This window comes from Cotesia typhae, unplaced genomic scaffold, assembly GCF_013202065.1.
Source record: "Cotesia typhae breed Kobodo isofemale line unplaced genomic scaffold, CoteBio_Ctyphae scaffold_13, whole genome shotgun sequence".
NCBI lineage: Eukaryota > Metazoa > Arthropoda > Insecta > Hymenoptera > Braconidae > Cotesia > Cotesia typhae.
The window spans coordinates 6,091,034-6,105,961 of NW_027423774.1; the positions used below are offsets into that span (position 1 = coordinate 6,091,034).

Here is a 14,928-nt window from a genome sequence, read left to right on the forward strand (position 1 = left end):
CACTTGAAGCGTAAAATCTGTGCCGCAGGGGCTTCCGAGCTTCATCTCGAGCTTACGGGCGGACAATGGCCGAGAGAAGCCAGAGACACTCAGCTCAGGTGCAGCACATGAGACTAAATGCTTATAGTTTTATACTCTACACATATATATTTGTTGTTGTAATCAATTCTATTCAATGTAACTTTACATTACTCATAAAATGTTCGTGTGTGCTCTCGATTTTAGTACCAACTCCTAAACTAGAACACACAATTGTTTATTACTTTTTTTTTTTTTTTTTTTTTTTCATCATCTTCAGGGCTATTATTGTTTTATTTATATATATTTTTTTTTCACACAACAATTATTGAAAAAAACAATAATCATTTTTATTTTTAATAAAAATATTTTCTACCCACTCCTATAAATAATCCTCAGCGTCTATAAAATATTTTAATAGCCCTGTTTTCATTTTATGCATAGACATTACTGTTTTATCACCTCTTTTTAGTGAGGATAGCTCGTGCATCAGTCAGCAAATTGTTCTCAGAATAACACATCACGCATCCTAATAAAAATAAGTGATCATAATACGCAGGTATCCATAAAATAAAAGTGCTGTACAGCATATATTTACTCACACTCTCGTAATTTTTCACATCATATCTTCATACTAACTGTTTATTATTTAATCCTCGGTTTATCCTGTAATTCAATCGCAACATTAACCTGTAAACATTTTCAAATTTTAATTAAACTTTTATTGATATTGTTACTTTGTTTGTTTTTTAAATTCGATACTTTAATTAACGACTCGCTATTTTCATTTGATAGATATGAAGCAAATATTATGTTAATAAACAGTATCAAATTAAACAATATTTAACAGATTTGATGGAGTAGCACTCAGTGTGTGGGTCTAACTTATCCGTGAATGTGGACGTGTTTGAAGAGTAAGTTGATCTAACTGTACTACCGTACTAGTAACAACAATCGTCATTGAGTCCACAGAAAGCAAATTATTTTGGTGAATCGAGAACTAGCTACTCTGGGTAGCAAGTTACAGTGATGACGTACTCATGTCCTGTTTACCACAGATTCGATATCACTATCTTGTTTCTCTTCTCCGGCACTCACTCACAAACTCACCGTCATACATAGATGAATTAAATTCATGGATGTGGCCGATTGAATCATCCGGGCAGACAACTTTGATGGGTAGCTTAACGATGTGCCGCGAGGGATTCTAGTTTGGTGTCTACCAAACTATTTCAGATACAATTCCTAGGGATTAGTTGAGAGAACAAAGTCAGAAAGTCATCAACTCCTTCGAGTTTACCTTCTCTCTGTGTTTAGGCTCTTGCATTTTTGCATGCTTCAAAGGGTTAGGAGTAGTCTAGTTAGGAGTAATTTTTTTTTGCTATTAAATCATGTTATTTTACAAATGTAATAACATGGCATTATTACACAATGTTTTGACTTGAAGTCACAAAAATTTGAAAAAAAAAAATTTATAATTCCCAAAGTTATAGCTATTTGTGTTGATCCAGTTCCAAAAAAAAAGGTCTTTGTGATGACGATCATAAGTCTTTGGAGATTCATCTAAAATCAATCGGATAAAAAACTTAGTTTTATAAATAGATAATCTTGGGCCTGATCGAAGGATTTTTTTTTTTCAAAAATTTCGATTTTTTATAATGAATTTAACTGTAGATTTTTTCCCGAAAATCTATAAAAAAATTTCCTGAGGCCGCCATTTTGTTAATTTTTGAAAACTTTTTTTTGGAACTGGGTCAACACAAACAGCTATAACTTTGGGAACTATAAATTTTTTTTTTTTCAAATTTTCGTGTCTTCAAGTCAAAACATTGTGTAACAATGCAATATTATTACTTTTATAAAATAACATGATTTAATAGCAAAAAAAAATTACTGAAAATTCTCATTTTTTCGTGTCTCTGACTACCCCTAACCTCTTAAGCGCGAAGCGCGCAGGTATGCTCTATTCTCGCCTAAGAATCATGATTTCGATTAAAACGTAATTTTCATAATTTAAACGAAAAAAATTATGTATAAAAAGCATATTGAGATAAATAATAATAACTACAGAACACGTTAAAAAAATGTTTTTATCGATTAAATGAGATTTCTCAGGAAAAACTCGTTTTTCTGATGAATTAAAGGAATAAGAGCGTGGTATTCACAGGAGTACTGGGCTTGATAACACCACAACTTTGTCAAAAATCGTTTTCACGATTTTCCAAACTTTTTAATCAGATAACCTTTTGTTCCACTTTGTAGATTTAAAAATTTTCCACAGCAAAAATGAATTAAAGAAATAAAATAATATCTCATTAAAGATCCGCGAAATGTGGCTTAGATAAAGTTAACAACGCTCTTGTTGTGATAATATTGGATAATGTGTATTCTGTATTTACTCGGATGTTCAGGTGTATTTGCTAGAAACTTAATCGAGACCGTGATACGGAATAATTTAGTTACTTAACTATTTTAATTGATTTTTGGTGGTCTTGAATTAGTTTTAAAGGATAATTGGTTAAATTTATTTTTAAACACTCTCTGAAAAAAGAACTTGTTGATTTAGTGTTTTTGGCTCTGATGAAAAAACCTGTTGACTAATACTTTTCATTTAAATTGAATCGATAAAACCTTTTTACGTAAAATGTATTTTTAAAATAATATAAAATCAATATCTCTCAGCAAGTTCTTAAGAGCGTATTGCAAAATGTACTATTCGAGATGGTGATGTAAAAAAAACAAAATTATTTTTCCGAGATCATGAAACCGCAAAAAAGTTTATCGTAATAGAACAAAGTTAGTTGAAACTTTTGTTTTTCAAGATCCAAGTACAAAAAGTTGTTAAAAAGATATACTTATTCCAACAGCGTAACTTGTAAGAAAATATCTGAAAATACCGAAGTATGTAAGTTGTAATACATAGCTTAAAAAAAAAAAAATATATTTAAGGGCAAGGTTAAAAGGTGATATTTTGAGGATGATATTCCTCGTGTTAGAGGATAGGTAACTTATTATTAACCAGAGCTTTCAGAGATTGTTAAATTAATTTCCCTGCACGGAGAAAATTAAATGATAGAGATAGAGGTTATCATACTTAATTTGTAGCTCCAATCATCTAGGATGATTAAAACATTTTTCAATGCATAGATGGTTAGTGCTATTATTTTTTTGTGATCGCAGTTACCATTTTTTTTTAGTAACAGTTACAATCAGGATGATAACAGTCACTATCAGGATGATTTTATTTACTATCAGAATGATAATATTTACTATCAAGGATAGTAATTGATGTTATTGAATTTTACGAAAAAATTGATCAAAAATTTAATAATTTTCAAGTACACGGAAAGAAAATTAAAGAAAATATATTTAATATATTTATATATATTATATACATGTATATATGAAAAATATATAAAAAATGCATGTGGGTACTCAAATGAAATCTCTTGATGAGTGTAACATCAGGATGAGCTTATATCTTTAAAAATGTCAATAGTTAAAAAAGTACAGTGCAATTTAACAAAAGTCATTGTTTAATGAAGCAAAACATTGTAATACATAGCTTAGAAAAAAAAAAAATATTTAAGGGCAAGGTTAAAAGGTGATATTTTGAGGATGATATTCCTCGTGTTAGAGGATAGGTAACTTATTATTAACCAGAGCTTTTAGAGATTGTTAAGAGGGTAAGAAAGGAATCGAGTAACGCTAAGTGCAAGGATAATAAATTTAAATGGATATAAAATGAAATATTATTAATCTAGGTAAAGTATTAAGTTTAATGTTTAATTGAAGAACAAAAAAGTATAGCGCGTAAATTAATATCCCATTTGTGTGTAAATAGGCTTGAGTTGAATCTTGTATTGCACTTAGTCAGTTGTACTTGCGTGGAGCCAGGAGTTGATGCACATTGGATAATTGTCCGTGGAAAACGGAAGTGCTCTTCCACGAGCACGTTTTCGAGGTGCATTGCGTTGTGTTCCAGCAGTTGCTGGGAAACGACCATCGCAATGTCTGCTTTCATTTCTCTCTCTCTCTCTCTCTCTCTCTCTCTCTCTCTCTCTCTCTCTCTCTCTCTCTCTCTCTCTCTCTCTCTCTTCTCTCTATTCTCTTTACATACATAAACACACATGCATACCCCGTCACCCATACTTGAACACATGGACACATAGATGAACGCACTTACAAACTATTCTGCAACTGTCCTTCCTCTTCCTCCCCTTTTCTGGTGGACACAATTCTGATATATATGTTATATTTAGAATGGCCGCGTCCACGTCGGCGCAATTTAACTACCAACGTTAAACCCTAAATTAATTCAATGATGCTAGTACGTCAACTATGAAAATTATTTAGATCGAGACCTACGCAACGGTTTATCGAGGATTATTACAGATACCATTAACTATTTAATCCACTCCCATTCATTTTCATTATTATTATTATTATTATTATTATCATCATTTACTTTTTAATTACCTTTTAATGCTAAATTTATTATATCACGTTGTTGATGCCATAAGGGCGTATAACAAAAATCCTATTTTTTTTTCTAAGTCCAAAAAAATTTTTTACTTTAGAGAAAAATTTTTTTTTGCATTTCTTTACGTTTCATATAAAAATACGTTGATTCCTGAAAAAAAAATTTTTTTATACGCCCTTGTAGCATCCGAAATGGGTCCCGGGAGCCATGAGGGCGTATAAAAAAATTTTTTTTTAGAAACCGACGTTTTCTTTCATGAAATGTGCAGAAATGCAAAAAAAAATTTTTCTTCAAACAAAAAATTTTTTTGGACTTGGAAAAAAAAATACAATTTTTATTATACGCCCTTATTGCATTCGAGGTGGGTCCCGGGAGCCAGAAGGGCGTATAAAATTTTTTTTTTGCATTTCTGCACATTTCGGACAAAAATACGCCAATTCCCAAAAAAAAATTTTTATACGCCCTTATCGCTTTTCACTGGGACCTTTTGTCGGTATGTGCCTTTATGGCATCTGGAATGCGATATTCCAAAAGTAATTATAATTTAGAAAAACATATGATACGCGGACGGGAATACTTTTGGACCTCACGAAACTTCCATCATCTCTCAAAGGGAAAAAAATTGTAATAAATAAAAAAACTAGTGACGTTACGAAAAGAGCCAGGCTAAGAATATTATCGAGTATATCCAGCAGAAGAGCAAATAGAAAAGAGACACATGAGAAAAAAAAACTGTTGCTTAGGTTTTTTTCTTCTTCTTGTTCTTGGTTTTCGTATCGAGCTTCTCGTTTCTAGTTAACCTCGTTCTTGGGCAAGTTATGGCTAACAAAGTTTGCCAGCGTTTCTTTACCAAGTCCTTATTCCATCTTCTCTCTTGGTATTTTGCTCTGCAGTATCCTTTATCTCTTTATCTTTATAGACGATGGTCACTCCTGATTTGTGTCTCATCTTAGAAGATTCTTATCTCTCCAAAGATGTTGTAGTTCAGTGACGCCTACACCAGGTGGCACGCTAAACTTTGTAGTTTGCTGTCAGTCTTACGTTATCGAAAGGTTGCTCTATACTGCTTCCTGTGTATTAGAAATATGTATAAGATATAAAGTGTTGAGACAGAAAAGTTCAATACAAGCCACGGTAACAACCAATGACAATGGTAAAATATGTACATGCTCTCGCTTCGATATTTGCCTCTTGAAAAGTTATATATTGAAGAGACCCCAGAAAACGTTCTTGTAAAGTCTTTCTTGTCTTGCCGGAGACACGAAAATATACAAATATGGATAATATTTCATCTGTGGAATAAAATATCGTGGACAATATTCTCGAAAGCATTTTTGTTTTATTTTATCTAAAAAAAATATTTGATTAAGTTATTCATATTTGGGTTAAGAATCTTGGGTGAAACGAGAGAGTTGGGAAGAAAAAAAATTCTGCAATGGAATAAGACTCAACAATACACTTGGGAATATAAAAAGTACCGGTCGTTTTATTTTAGAATTTTTAGTGTTATTTCCCCGCGAGAAACGCTCACGACATTGTTGAGGCCTGTTTGAAGTTATGTAACCCAGAACTGTGGTATAAAAAAACCCATAAACGACAACAACAAAAAACAATAAATAAAAATAGAATGTTGTTAAAAAATAACGAGTAAGCAGATTTTTTAAAAGCTCGTAAAGTTATCAGAAAAAATCTTGGTCGTTATAGTTGTAACAGCCGCTGCGGTCATCATTGTCGTCGTTTGTCAGTAGTCATTAAAAGTACTGTTAGTCTGGGTACTTGTCGATAACTGGAGAAACGTGATGCAGATATACTGAGGGTAAAAAAAAAACATTCCACGGAATACCTGACACAGAGTGCCAACTTCTCTTTATATCTGACTTGTTTTACAGAGTGTGTGTATATAATATCAACCTCAACATATACATACCAGCTGGCTAACTTTAACCGATAAAATTTTCAACGCTTCAGGTAGTTTAAATTATTTTCCGGGTACTTTAAGCACAAAAAAATTCATACCGTTTGTGATAAACTTTTTTTCTTCAAACAAAACTGAATTTTTTGTTTGCTAAAAATATTTTTTTTCGATAATTTAAAAATATTCCTATTCACAGAATTAAACTAAAATTTTTTGTTGAGAAACATTTCAAACAATTAATTTCCCTGCATGGAGAAAATTAAATGATAGGGGTATCATACTAAATTTGTAGTTCTAATCATCTAGAATGATTAAAACATTTTTCAATGCAAAGATGGTTAGTGCTATTATTTTTTTGTGATAGCAGTTAACATTTTTTTTAGTAACAGTTACAATCAGGATGGTTATATTTACTATCAAGGATAGTAATTAATATTATTGAATTCTATGAAAAAATTGATCAAAAATTCAATAATTTTCAAGTACACGGAAAGAAAATTAAAGAAAATATATTTCATATATTTATAGATATTATATACATATATATATGAAAAATATATAAAAAATGCATGTGGGTACTCAAATGAAAGCTCATGATGAGTGTAACATCAGGATGAGCTTATATCTTCAAAAATGTCAATAGTTAAAAAAGTACAGTGCAATTTAACAAAAGTCATTGTTTAATGAAGCAAAATTTCATTTATATATAGTTCACAAGTCACGGCAGTCTCATAGTGACTGCAAGGTTGCTTATGACAATAATAATAATAATAATAATAATAATAATAATAATAATAATAATAATAATAATAATAATAATAATAATAATAATAATAATAATAATAATAATAATAATAATAATAATAATAATAATAATAATAATAATAATAATAATAATAATAATAATAATAATAATAATAATAATAATAATAATAATAATAATAATAATAATAATAATAATGTGGTGGTTTATATTTTATTTTAATAAAATATAAACTCTGATGGTAATAATTATCATCAAAGATTGTAAAAATTATTAATTCGATTTTAAAAGTTTTTATCGAAATATTTAATCAAATTATCGGAGATAGTTGAAGATACAATTTTATAGTAATATAACAGATGATAAAAATTAATATGTTAGTGGTAACTATAATAATTTATATCGTATTTAGAATAATAAAAGGTAATATTCATTACTCTTGAAGTATCTTAGAGCTTTTTACTTCGATAATAGTATTTACCATAAAATTCTCTCCGTGTGAGGTTCAAAAATAGATCATAAATATGCTTTTGTTAAATTTGAATGTAAAGCTCAATAATTTAGCAATATAAACTGATAAATTTCTATAATATGTCAACGTTATAGAATATCATAAATAAATTTTGACGTCGAAGAAACGAGTCGTTAGTTAAATCAGTTTGAGATGATAAATTATATCAGCTTTACCTTATCTAAGACGTTTTTTGACACGTCGTTATATAACAGATAAATAATGGCTTAAATAAAGGATCGTTATTCAGGGCCAATAAATAATTGAGGTTGTTTATGGTACTAAATGGGTATAATTAGGATGAATTGAGTAATGGAAAGTGAGCAGTCGAGTAGAAACTAGGAGCTACAACTTACAACTGAATTCAAGTAATATGGATCTGTAGGTTAGTTATTCGATGTTATCGAATATTTTGTGGATTGTGTCAACATTCTTCATACATACATATTGCAAATTGTGTTTATATATACAGATTTGGTAGAGGTACTACTACTAGTACTACTACTACTACTCAATTATTATATATGAGAGAGTGAATTTCAATCTATGGAATAGCTGATCGTGACGCGTAATGCAATTTCCAGAATGGAACAATTTCAAAGTTTGCGATAGCTTCTGCAACATGGTAACTCATCTGGTACTATACTACTGGTGATGCCGGGCTGGTTTAGTAGATATGGACAAGAGTGAGCTGGGGGAGAAGAAGGACGTTACCCGGCTGCTTGTTCCACGTGTAATTGAGGTGATGTCGGGCTTTTATATCTATTCTCGATCACACATCAATCTCCAGTTCAACTAACACCGATCCTTGTCCAATCACCCGATATTCTATTTTAATCTACGATATTTAATTGAATGGATATTAGAGAGCTTGGTTTGCATAAAAACAAAATCAATTACACTTTAAATTATCTCACCAGAATTTTTTTTTCGAAAATAAAATATACACGGAGAAAATTAATTAGTAAATTTAATCAAGTTGATGGAAAAATTTTACCATCAACCTGATCGTAGTGAATACTATCTAGATGATTGTAAAAATCATCAAGGGGATATGAAACGATGAATAGGCACAACTCCAGGTCAAGACTTTTTCACTGAGCCTAAAATTTTGCTTATTTTTTCAATAATAAAGATTATTATTATTATACTAGCGACCCGGTCCGCTTCGCTGAGCCTCAGTCAAAATGACTAAAGTTTTTGTTACAATTTTTTATTTTATTATAATGATCAATTAATTTTTAAGTTCGAATAACAAGTTCAATACAATAATAATTTATCTAGAGCAATCACTAAAATTAATAAAATCATAAGTAATAAATTTTGCATTATTCATCGTCAAATAAAAGATTCCTACCAAATTTCAAGTCTGTAGTAGAAGTTACAATGTGGAAATGGAAATTTAATATTCTAACATCCACCCCCGCAATCCTTATTGGGGGTGGATTGTTGTAAAATCCGCTCTTAGATCATTTCCGTATCACATATAGAAGACTCCACCTAAATTTGCCGTCTGTAGGATCTACAATTTGAAACTTAAAAATTTTCATTGTTAATATCCACCCCCGCAACCCCCCTTGTGGAGCGAGCTATCGTAAAATTCGTTCATAAATTATTTATATATCTCTTACGAAAGATTTCTACCAAATTTGGGAGCTATAGGAGCTACAATTTATGAACGGGAATTATTCATTGTTGACGCCCCCGCAATCCCCTTTAAGGGAGGATTTTTAAAAATTTTTTTACATACAAACCTTCTCCTAAAAATTCTGAAAACAACAAAAAAAAATTTAGCTCAATTGGTCCAGCCTTTCTCAAGTGATGCGTGGACATTTTATACAAGGATTTTTAACAGATTATTATGAAAAAAATTTCATGAAAAAATTCTAAATCTTCAAATTAAAAATTTTTTTATTGCAATTTATTTGTTATAAAAATTTCAAAAACTAACAGCTGATAGCTAACTTCAGTAATTACAATTGAAGTTAACTGATATTAAAAATTTTTAACAACTAAATTATTATGAAAAAAATTTAATACAAAATTCTAAATGTTAAAATAAAAAAAAATAATCAATGTAAATTTTTTAAATAATTTTTTTATTGTAATTTATTTGGTAAAAGAAATTTGAATAGCGCGCCTAAACTTTAACCAATAATGAATTGTGGCCCGTTTTTTGCGAGTTTCAATCTTTGATTAACTTCAAGATTTTCATCTATTTTAATTTAGAGGATTGGTAATGTTGTTGATTAATTCAGTGCTTATTTTCACTGAATAGTTTATAATATAACTGGTAACTTAAATCACTTGTGATGATAAATGTAATCATCTCGATAATAAATGGTACAATTGCTCTATTTTATGAATCATCATTTTATTATTGTACTGATTATAATTAAAATTGTTATATTTATCATTTTAACTTTTATAAAATTTATTATGATCGAAGATAGTAAAATTTACAAAACAAGTATTGTTAGGATTAATATAAAATTATTTCCGTGGCATGATTCATGATTTGTAATATGTATATATATTTTTGTTGCAGAACTTGAAGAATCAAATCATGACGACAAACGTTTGGGTGGAGCAGGTAAGCATTTATTTAAACTTGGATTAGATTTTATGGAACGAGTCGTTTATGATAGACGTTAAAGTGGGTACTGAGAGCGATCACGTATTATGTCAATTCCGTGAGGTCTGTAGACAGGATTGGGAGTGTATTGTGGTGACGAGACACCGAAAGAGGCCGATGGGAGCATTTAAATTACTCCCAGGACAGATAAGAAAAAAGAGGACGTGAGGTGATGGTTCACGGTATCAGTGAACAAGAGTTGGGTGGTAAGGTTGCTAAAATCCAGAAGGTTGGACATAGACCTGGGTGAGGGTGTGAATGTGGATAAAGATGTGTATTTCGTCAGTGAGCAGAAGTAAATCGAAAAAAGCATTCGAAATGGCCTCAAGAGATCACTCGAATATGTTTATTTGCCAATGGTTGGATAAGGATCCAGAGGACAGTCACAGAGTGTGAGCACGTACGGCATGTTGAATGGGTGTTGGGCGGGGTGTTAGCCGGGTCTTTACAGCTGAGAAGCCCCTGGTATCTGGTATGAGTGACAGGAGGAGTGAAAGCCGCGTTGGGAAATGCCACGTCAGCTCACGCTATTCTATATATTATTCTACATGCGAGACGCGACGCGTTTACTCTTTTTTCTTCATTTCTTCATTTTTAAAAGATTTATACTGAAAAGATTTTTATTTTATTTCTTTATAATAAATCACTATCGTCTGTATGCCAACTGTGACAACATTGACAGTGAATTTTATGAAATAGCTTTATTAGTTTTGTTATTGGACGCATTGTTATTCAAAAGTACACTGATAGAAGGATTTTGTTCTATTTAATAAGATTTAGTAACAGGTAATAACTTAATCATTTATTAAAGCCCATTTAGTTCCATCAAATAAATATTTAATAGTATTTAACGAATTTTTTATTGCTACTCGATAAATTGTTTATTGATATTAAAGAAATTAATTTTTCAACTAATTTTAGCGTATAACCCAACTTTTTTACTCAAAATAAATCAAAATAATTAAAATAAATAATTTTAAGTAAAAATATAAGGTATTACAAAAAAAAATCTTATCAAATTGTAATTTTTTATTTGAGACATTTATAAAATTTTAAATTAAACAAGTTTTTAACACATCAATAATAGACAAATTAAAACATTTAAACTAAACTTCATTGAAAAATGACTTATAAGCTAATTGGGAGTATGTGTGTTTTCAAAGATTTGATAAATCTCCCAAATTCGAGCTGAATAAAATAATCTGAGTCAGTGAATAGGTTATGTACACAGAAAATAAAATTAATTTGAATTAAAAACAAAAAAATTTTAAACCGAGAAAATAATTTTGAAGAGTTTTATTATTTTGGATCAAGACGAAAAATTCTTGAATTTATTAAATTATAAATTGTGGCTTTTACAATTTCTACATTAAATTCTATAATCTGTATATTTTTGCCACCTCGATGTCCACTTTATCGTTTGAAACTATAAAAATTAATCGGAGTTCGAGTGAATTTTACAATTTACTTTTTTCCGTGTAGCCATCTACACAGAAAGAACAAGATGATACTGGATATCATCCCAGATTATACTGAGTGAAAAACAAATTTTAGATAGTAGCTAGTATAATTTCGATTAAAATGAGTATAATCCAGATATCACGCAGTATAATCTAGATTTTTCTAGCTACTACCTGAATTTTTTTTTACCACAGATATCACTGAGTATGATTTGGAATGATACCCAGTGTCATCTTGGTTTTTACGTACACCGACAATACTTACCAAAGAAATATTTAATATCTCTTACTAAATATTATTTGGTGGAAATAAATATTAATTTCCATGTAATAAAGCTTTCATCATATAAGGAAATAATTTATTAAACTGTAAAAAAATAATATTGATGGGTACAAAATATTTTTTTCTCCCAAATAAATGACTAAAAATTTTGTTACTAAATCAGTTTAGTACTCCGCGCTAAATTCTTCTATAAGTGCCGTTAATTGTTAAATAATTTTATTTTGAATTTTGATCTCTCATTGAGCAGATTGAAGTTGGAAAAAAAAAAGATTACGATTAATCAGTGTCTACTTAGTGTCTGCCGAGTCCCAGTGGGTTTATCCCATGGCAATCCGGAGGACTGAACTGAGTGAACTGGCTGAACACCACCAGCTACTAAAAAGAAACAGTCATTGCCCATTTCCCGTCATAATTTACCGGGTAACAACGCCACAATGACGCTCAATGGCGATGAAACCCCGCCAGCTCAAGAGCTTTACTACACTAAAATAGACCACAGTAGAAAAGAAATGAAATAAAGTTAAATAAAATAAGGAAGAAAGCTCACTAGTTTTATCGACTCACGTCTTAGTTAACCCACGCCACCGCAAGAGAGCTCTCCAGTTTTCTCTGCACCATCTAATCACTTTTATTATTCTATTTTATTTTATTTCCCCTCGGTATCACGAGCTTTTTCCCTCATTACTATTTTTTAGAGAAATTAAAGCGAGAAAAAAAATCCAAACATTTTTAATTTTCAATTCAGTTTTTTTTTGTTCCCTTTTTCATTGTACTTGAGCGCCAACAAAGGAGCGTAAGAGCTGAAAAAATGCATTTAACTACTTTGAATAATGGGTAGTTTGAATAAAACCTAGAGGATGGAAAATTGACGCTAGGTGTGGTGGGTAAAGTAATAAAATAGGTAAAAAAGTAAAATAATTGAAGACAGCGAATGATTTAACGATTGAACACGTGGATTGAGATGAGGTAGAGCAACAAAAGGATAAAATAACCAGGATAAAAAAAGAATATTTAATGAAAATTTATGGAAGGTTGAATACTAATAATGTTAAAAAAAAAAAAGAAATATAAGAATGCCTGGAGGAAATATTTTAATTGTAAAATAGTTGTCTGTCTGAGTGAGCATTGTCTTTGTTGGATTAACTTCAGTATTCAGAAGTTTGCCTCGACAAAGAACCACCAGACTCAAGAAAGAGAAAATTTCTTCAAGTTCGAGATTGAGCGGGAGAGAAAAAAAATAAATAAAAGGATTTCTTGGCGATTGCCCAGAAAACTTTAGCTCGGGTGATTTTTCTTCTCGCTGCGGGCTTAAACTCGTGTATTTTTACTACGTTCATTGGCCCCGGTATTCTACCGAAAAATATACCTTATAAAAATAAATATAATACATATATATATATATATAAAAAAATTACATATCAGAAATAAAACAGGATATAAAAATCGGAAGTGAGAATTCTTTTTAAGAATGAATATAAAAAGGAGTTTGTCTGATGGGGAATGTAACATTTATTTTTAAAAACGTTTTACTCGAGGAAAAAAAGCTCAAGAGTCGAGAGATAAATGTCTGAATGAGATATTACGCACATTGTTTTTATTTGTTTCTATTATTTATTTTGGTCCTCCTCGATCTCAATTATCTGATTACTGTGTAATAAAAAATTTCCTGAGATAAAATAAACAACGAGAAAATAGTAGTATTTTTTCGTTTTAAATTTAACTAGAGCTTGAATTTATATTAGTGTGTACAGTAATCATTATTTAGGATAAAAATAATTTTATATTTTGTGTGTTATGTTGAGGCTGTAATGATAATCTACGAACAGCGACACCTAAATTGTCGTCCGTAGTAAGTATATTAAAATGTCATCAGACAATGAAAATAAATAGGACTTTGGACAGAGTGTCCTCTAAACAGTTTACTTTTTTCGAGCGCAGTCTAGACTCCTAGACAAAATTTATATCTCACTGTTGATACAAATATTTTATCCTTACATTTTGGTATAAATAGAGATTAAGGAATCTAAAAAAGTAAATACTTTGATAATGAGAAAGTTAGATAAAATTAAATAGTCTGTTGTGTCTCGGTTAGAATAATAAAATAAATTAACCAGTATGACAATATTAAGTAATTTTTTCAGTCTATTAATATTGAACTGTAAAAGAAATAAAATCTATAAAAAGCTAGAGGAGTTAGAAAAGAAGAAATAGTTGATCGCACAAAAGCCCGAGACTTGGCATGGGCTTACTTCCTCATAGTGAATCAGACTGTACTGCTGCGACAATAGACTAAACCCATTGAAGACCCAGTTGTCCTCACATCCATCCTATTGATATTTTTTATCCTCCTTCTGTACACGACTTTGCCAAGATGTAAATTTAATTATTAAATTTATAATATTAACAACTAATTACGCCAAAGGATAATTCAGTTAGACGATTGATATTATACAAGAGCGATAAGCACTTGGTGATAAATCGTTGAACAGCATTTATCCTGCTCGTTACCGACACAAGAGGCGGTGACTCGGGCAACTGCACCCTGTACGCGTGCAATGAATCTTCCGTCAGCGGAATCGAATCGACACGTCAACTCTCTCATCCAGCTTTACTCGGACATTTACGTTTTCCAAATACTCTATATATCCAGCTTCAAGCTTTTACTTTATTCAGTCCACACACATACACACAAACCGTATACACTTATGTTTAAAAATTTGATTAATGCGAAAATTAAATTTCGCTCGGTTAAATAGCGAATTCACTATCTGACAGTCGCCACTGGGTGACTCTGTTTCTGTTTCTATTTCTCTTTCCCACGAGCTGCGACCTCATCACTTTTCACTGACTACCAACTACC

The 14,928-nt window shown here is 30.6% G+C and overlaps 1 protein-coding gene across 1 annotated transcript in view; it reads left to right on the plus strand.

Annotated features, from left to right (window-relative positions):
- Nachralpha1 (nicotinic acetylcholine receptor alpha1) overlaps positions 1-14,928 on the plus strand; it is a 100,062-nt gene that overhangs the window by 52,287 nt on the left and 32,847 nt on the right. The window contains exon 3 of the mRNA XM_074253349.1: positions 10,239-10,283. Within this exon, the coding sequence (XP_074109450.1) occupies positions 10,239-10,283 (45 nt within the window). The remainder of the gene's footprint in view (positions 1-10,238; positions 10,284-14,928) is intronic.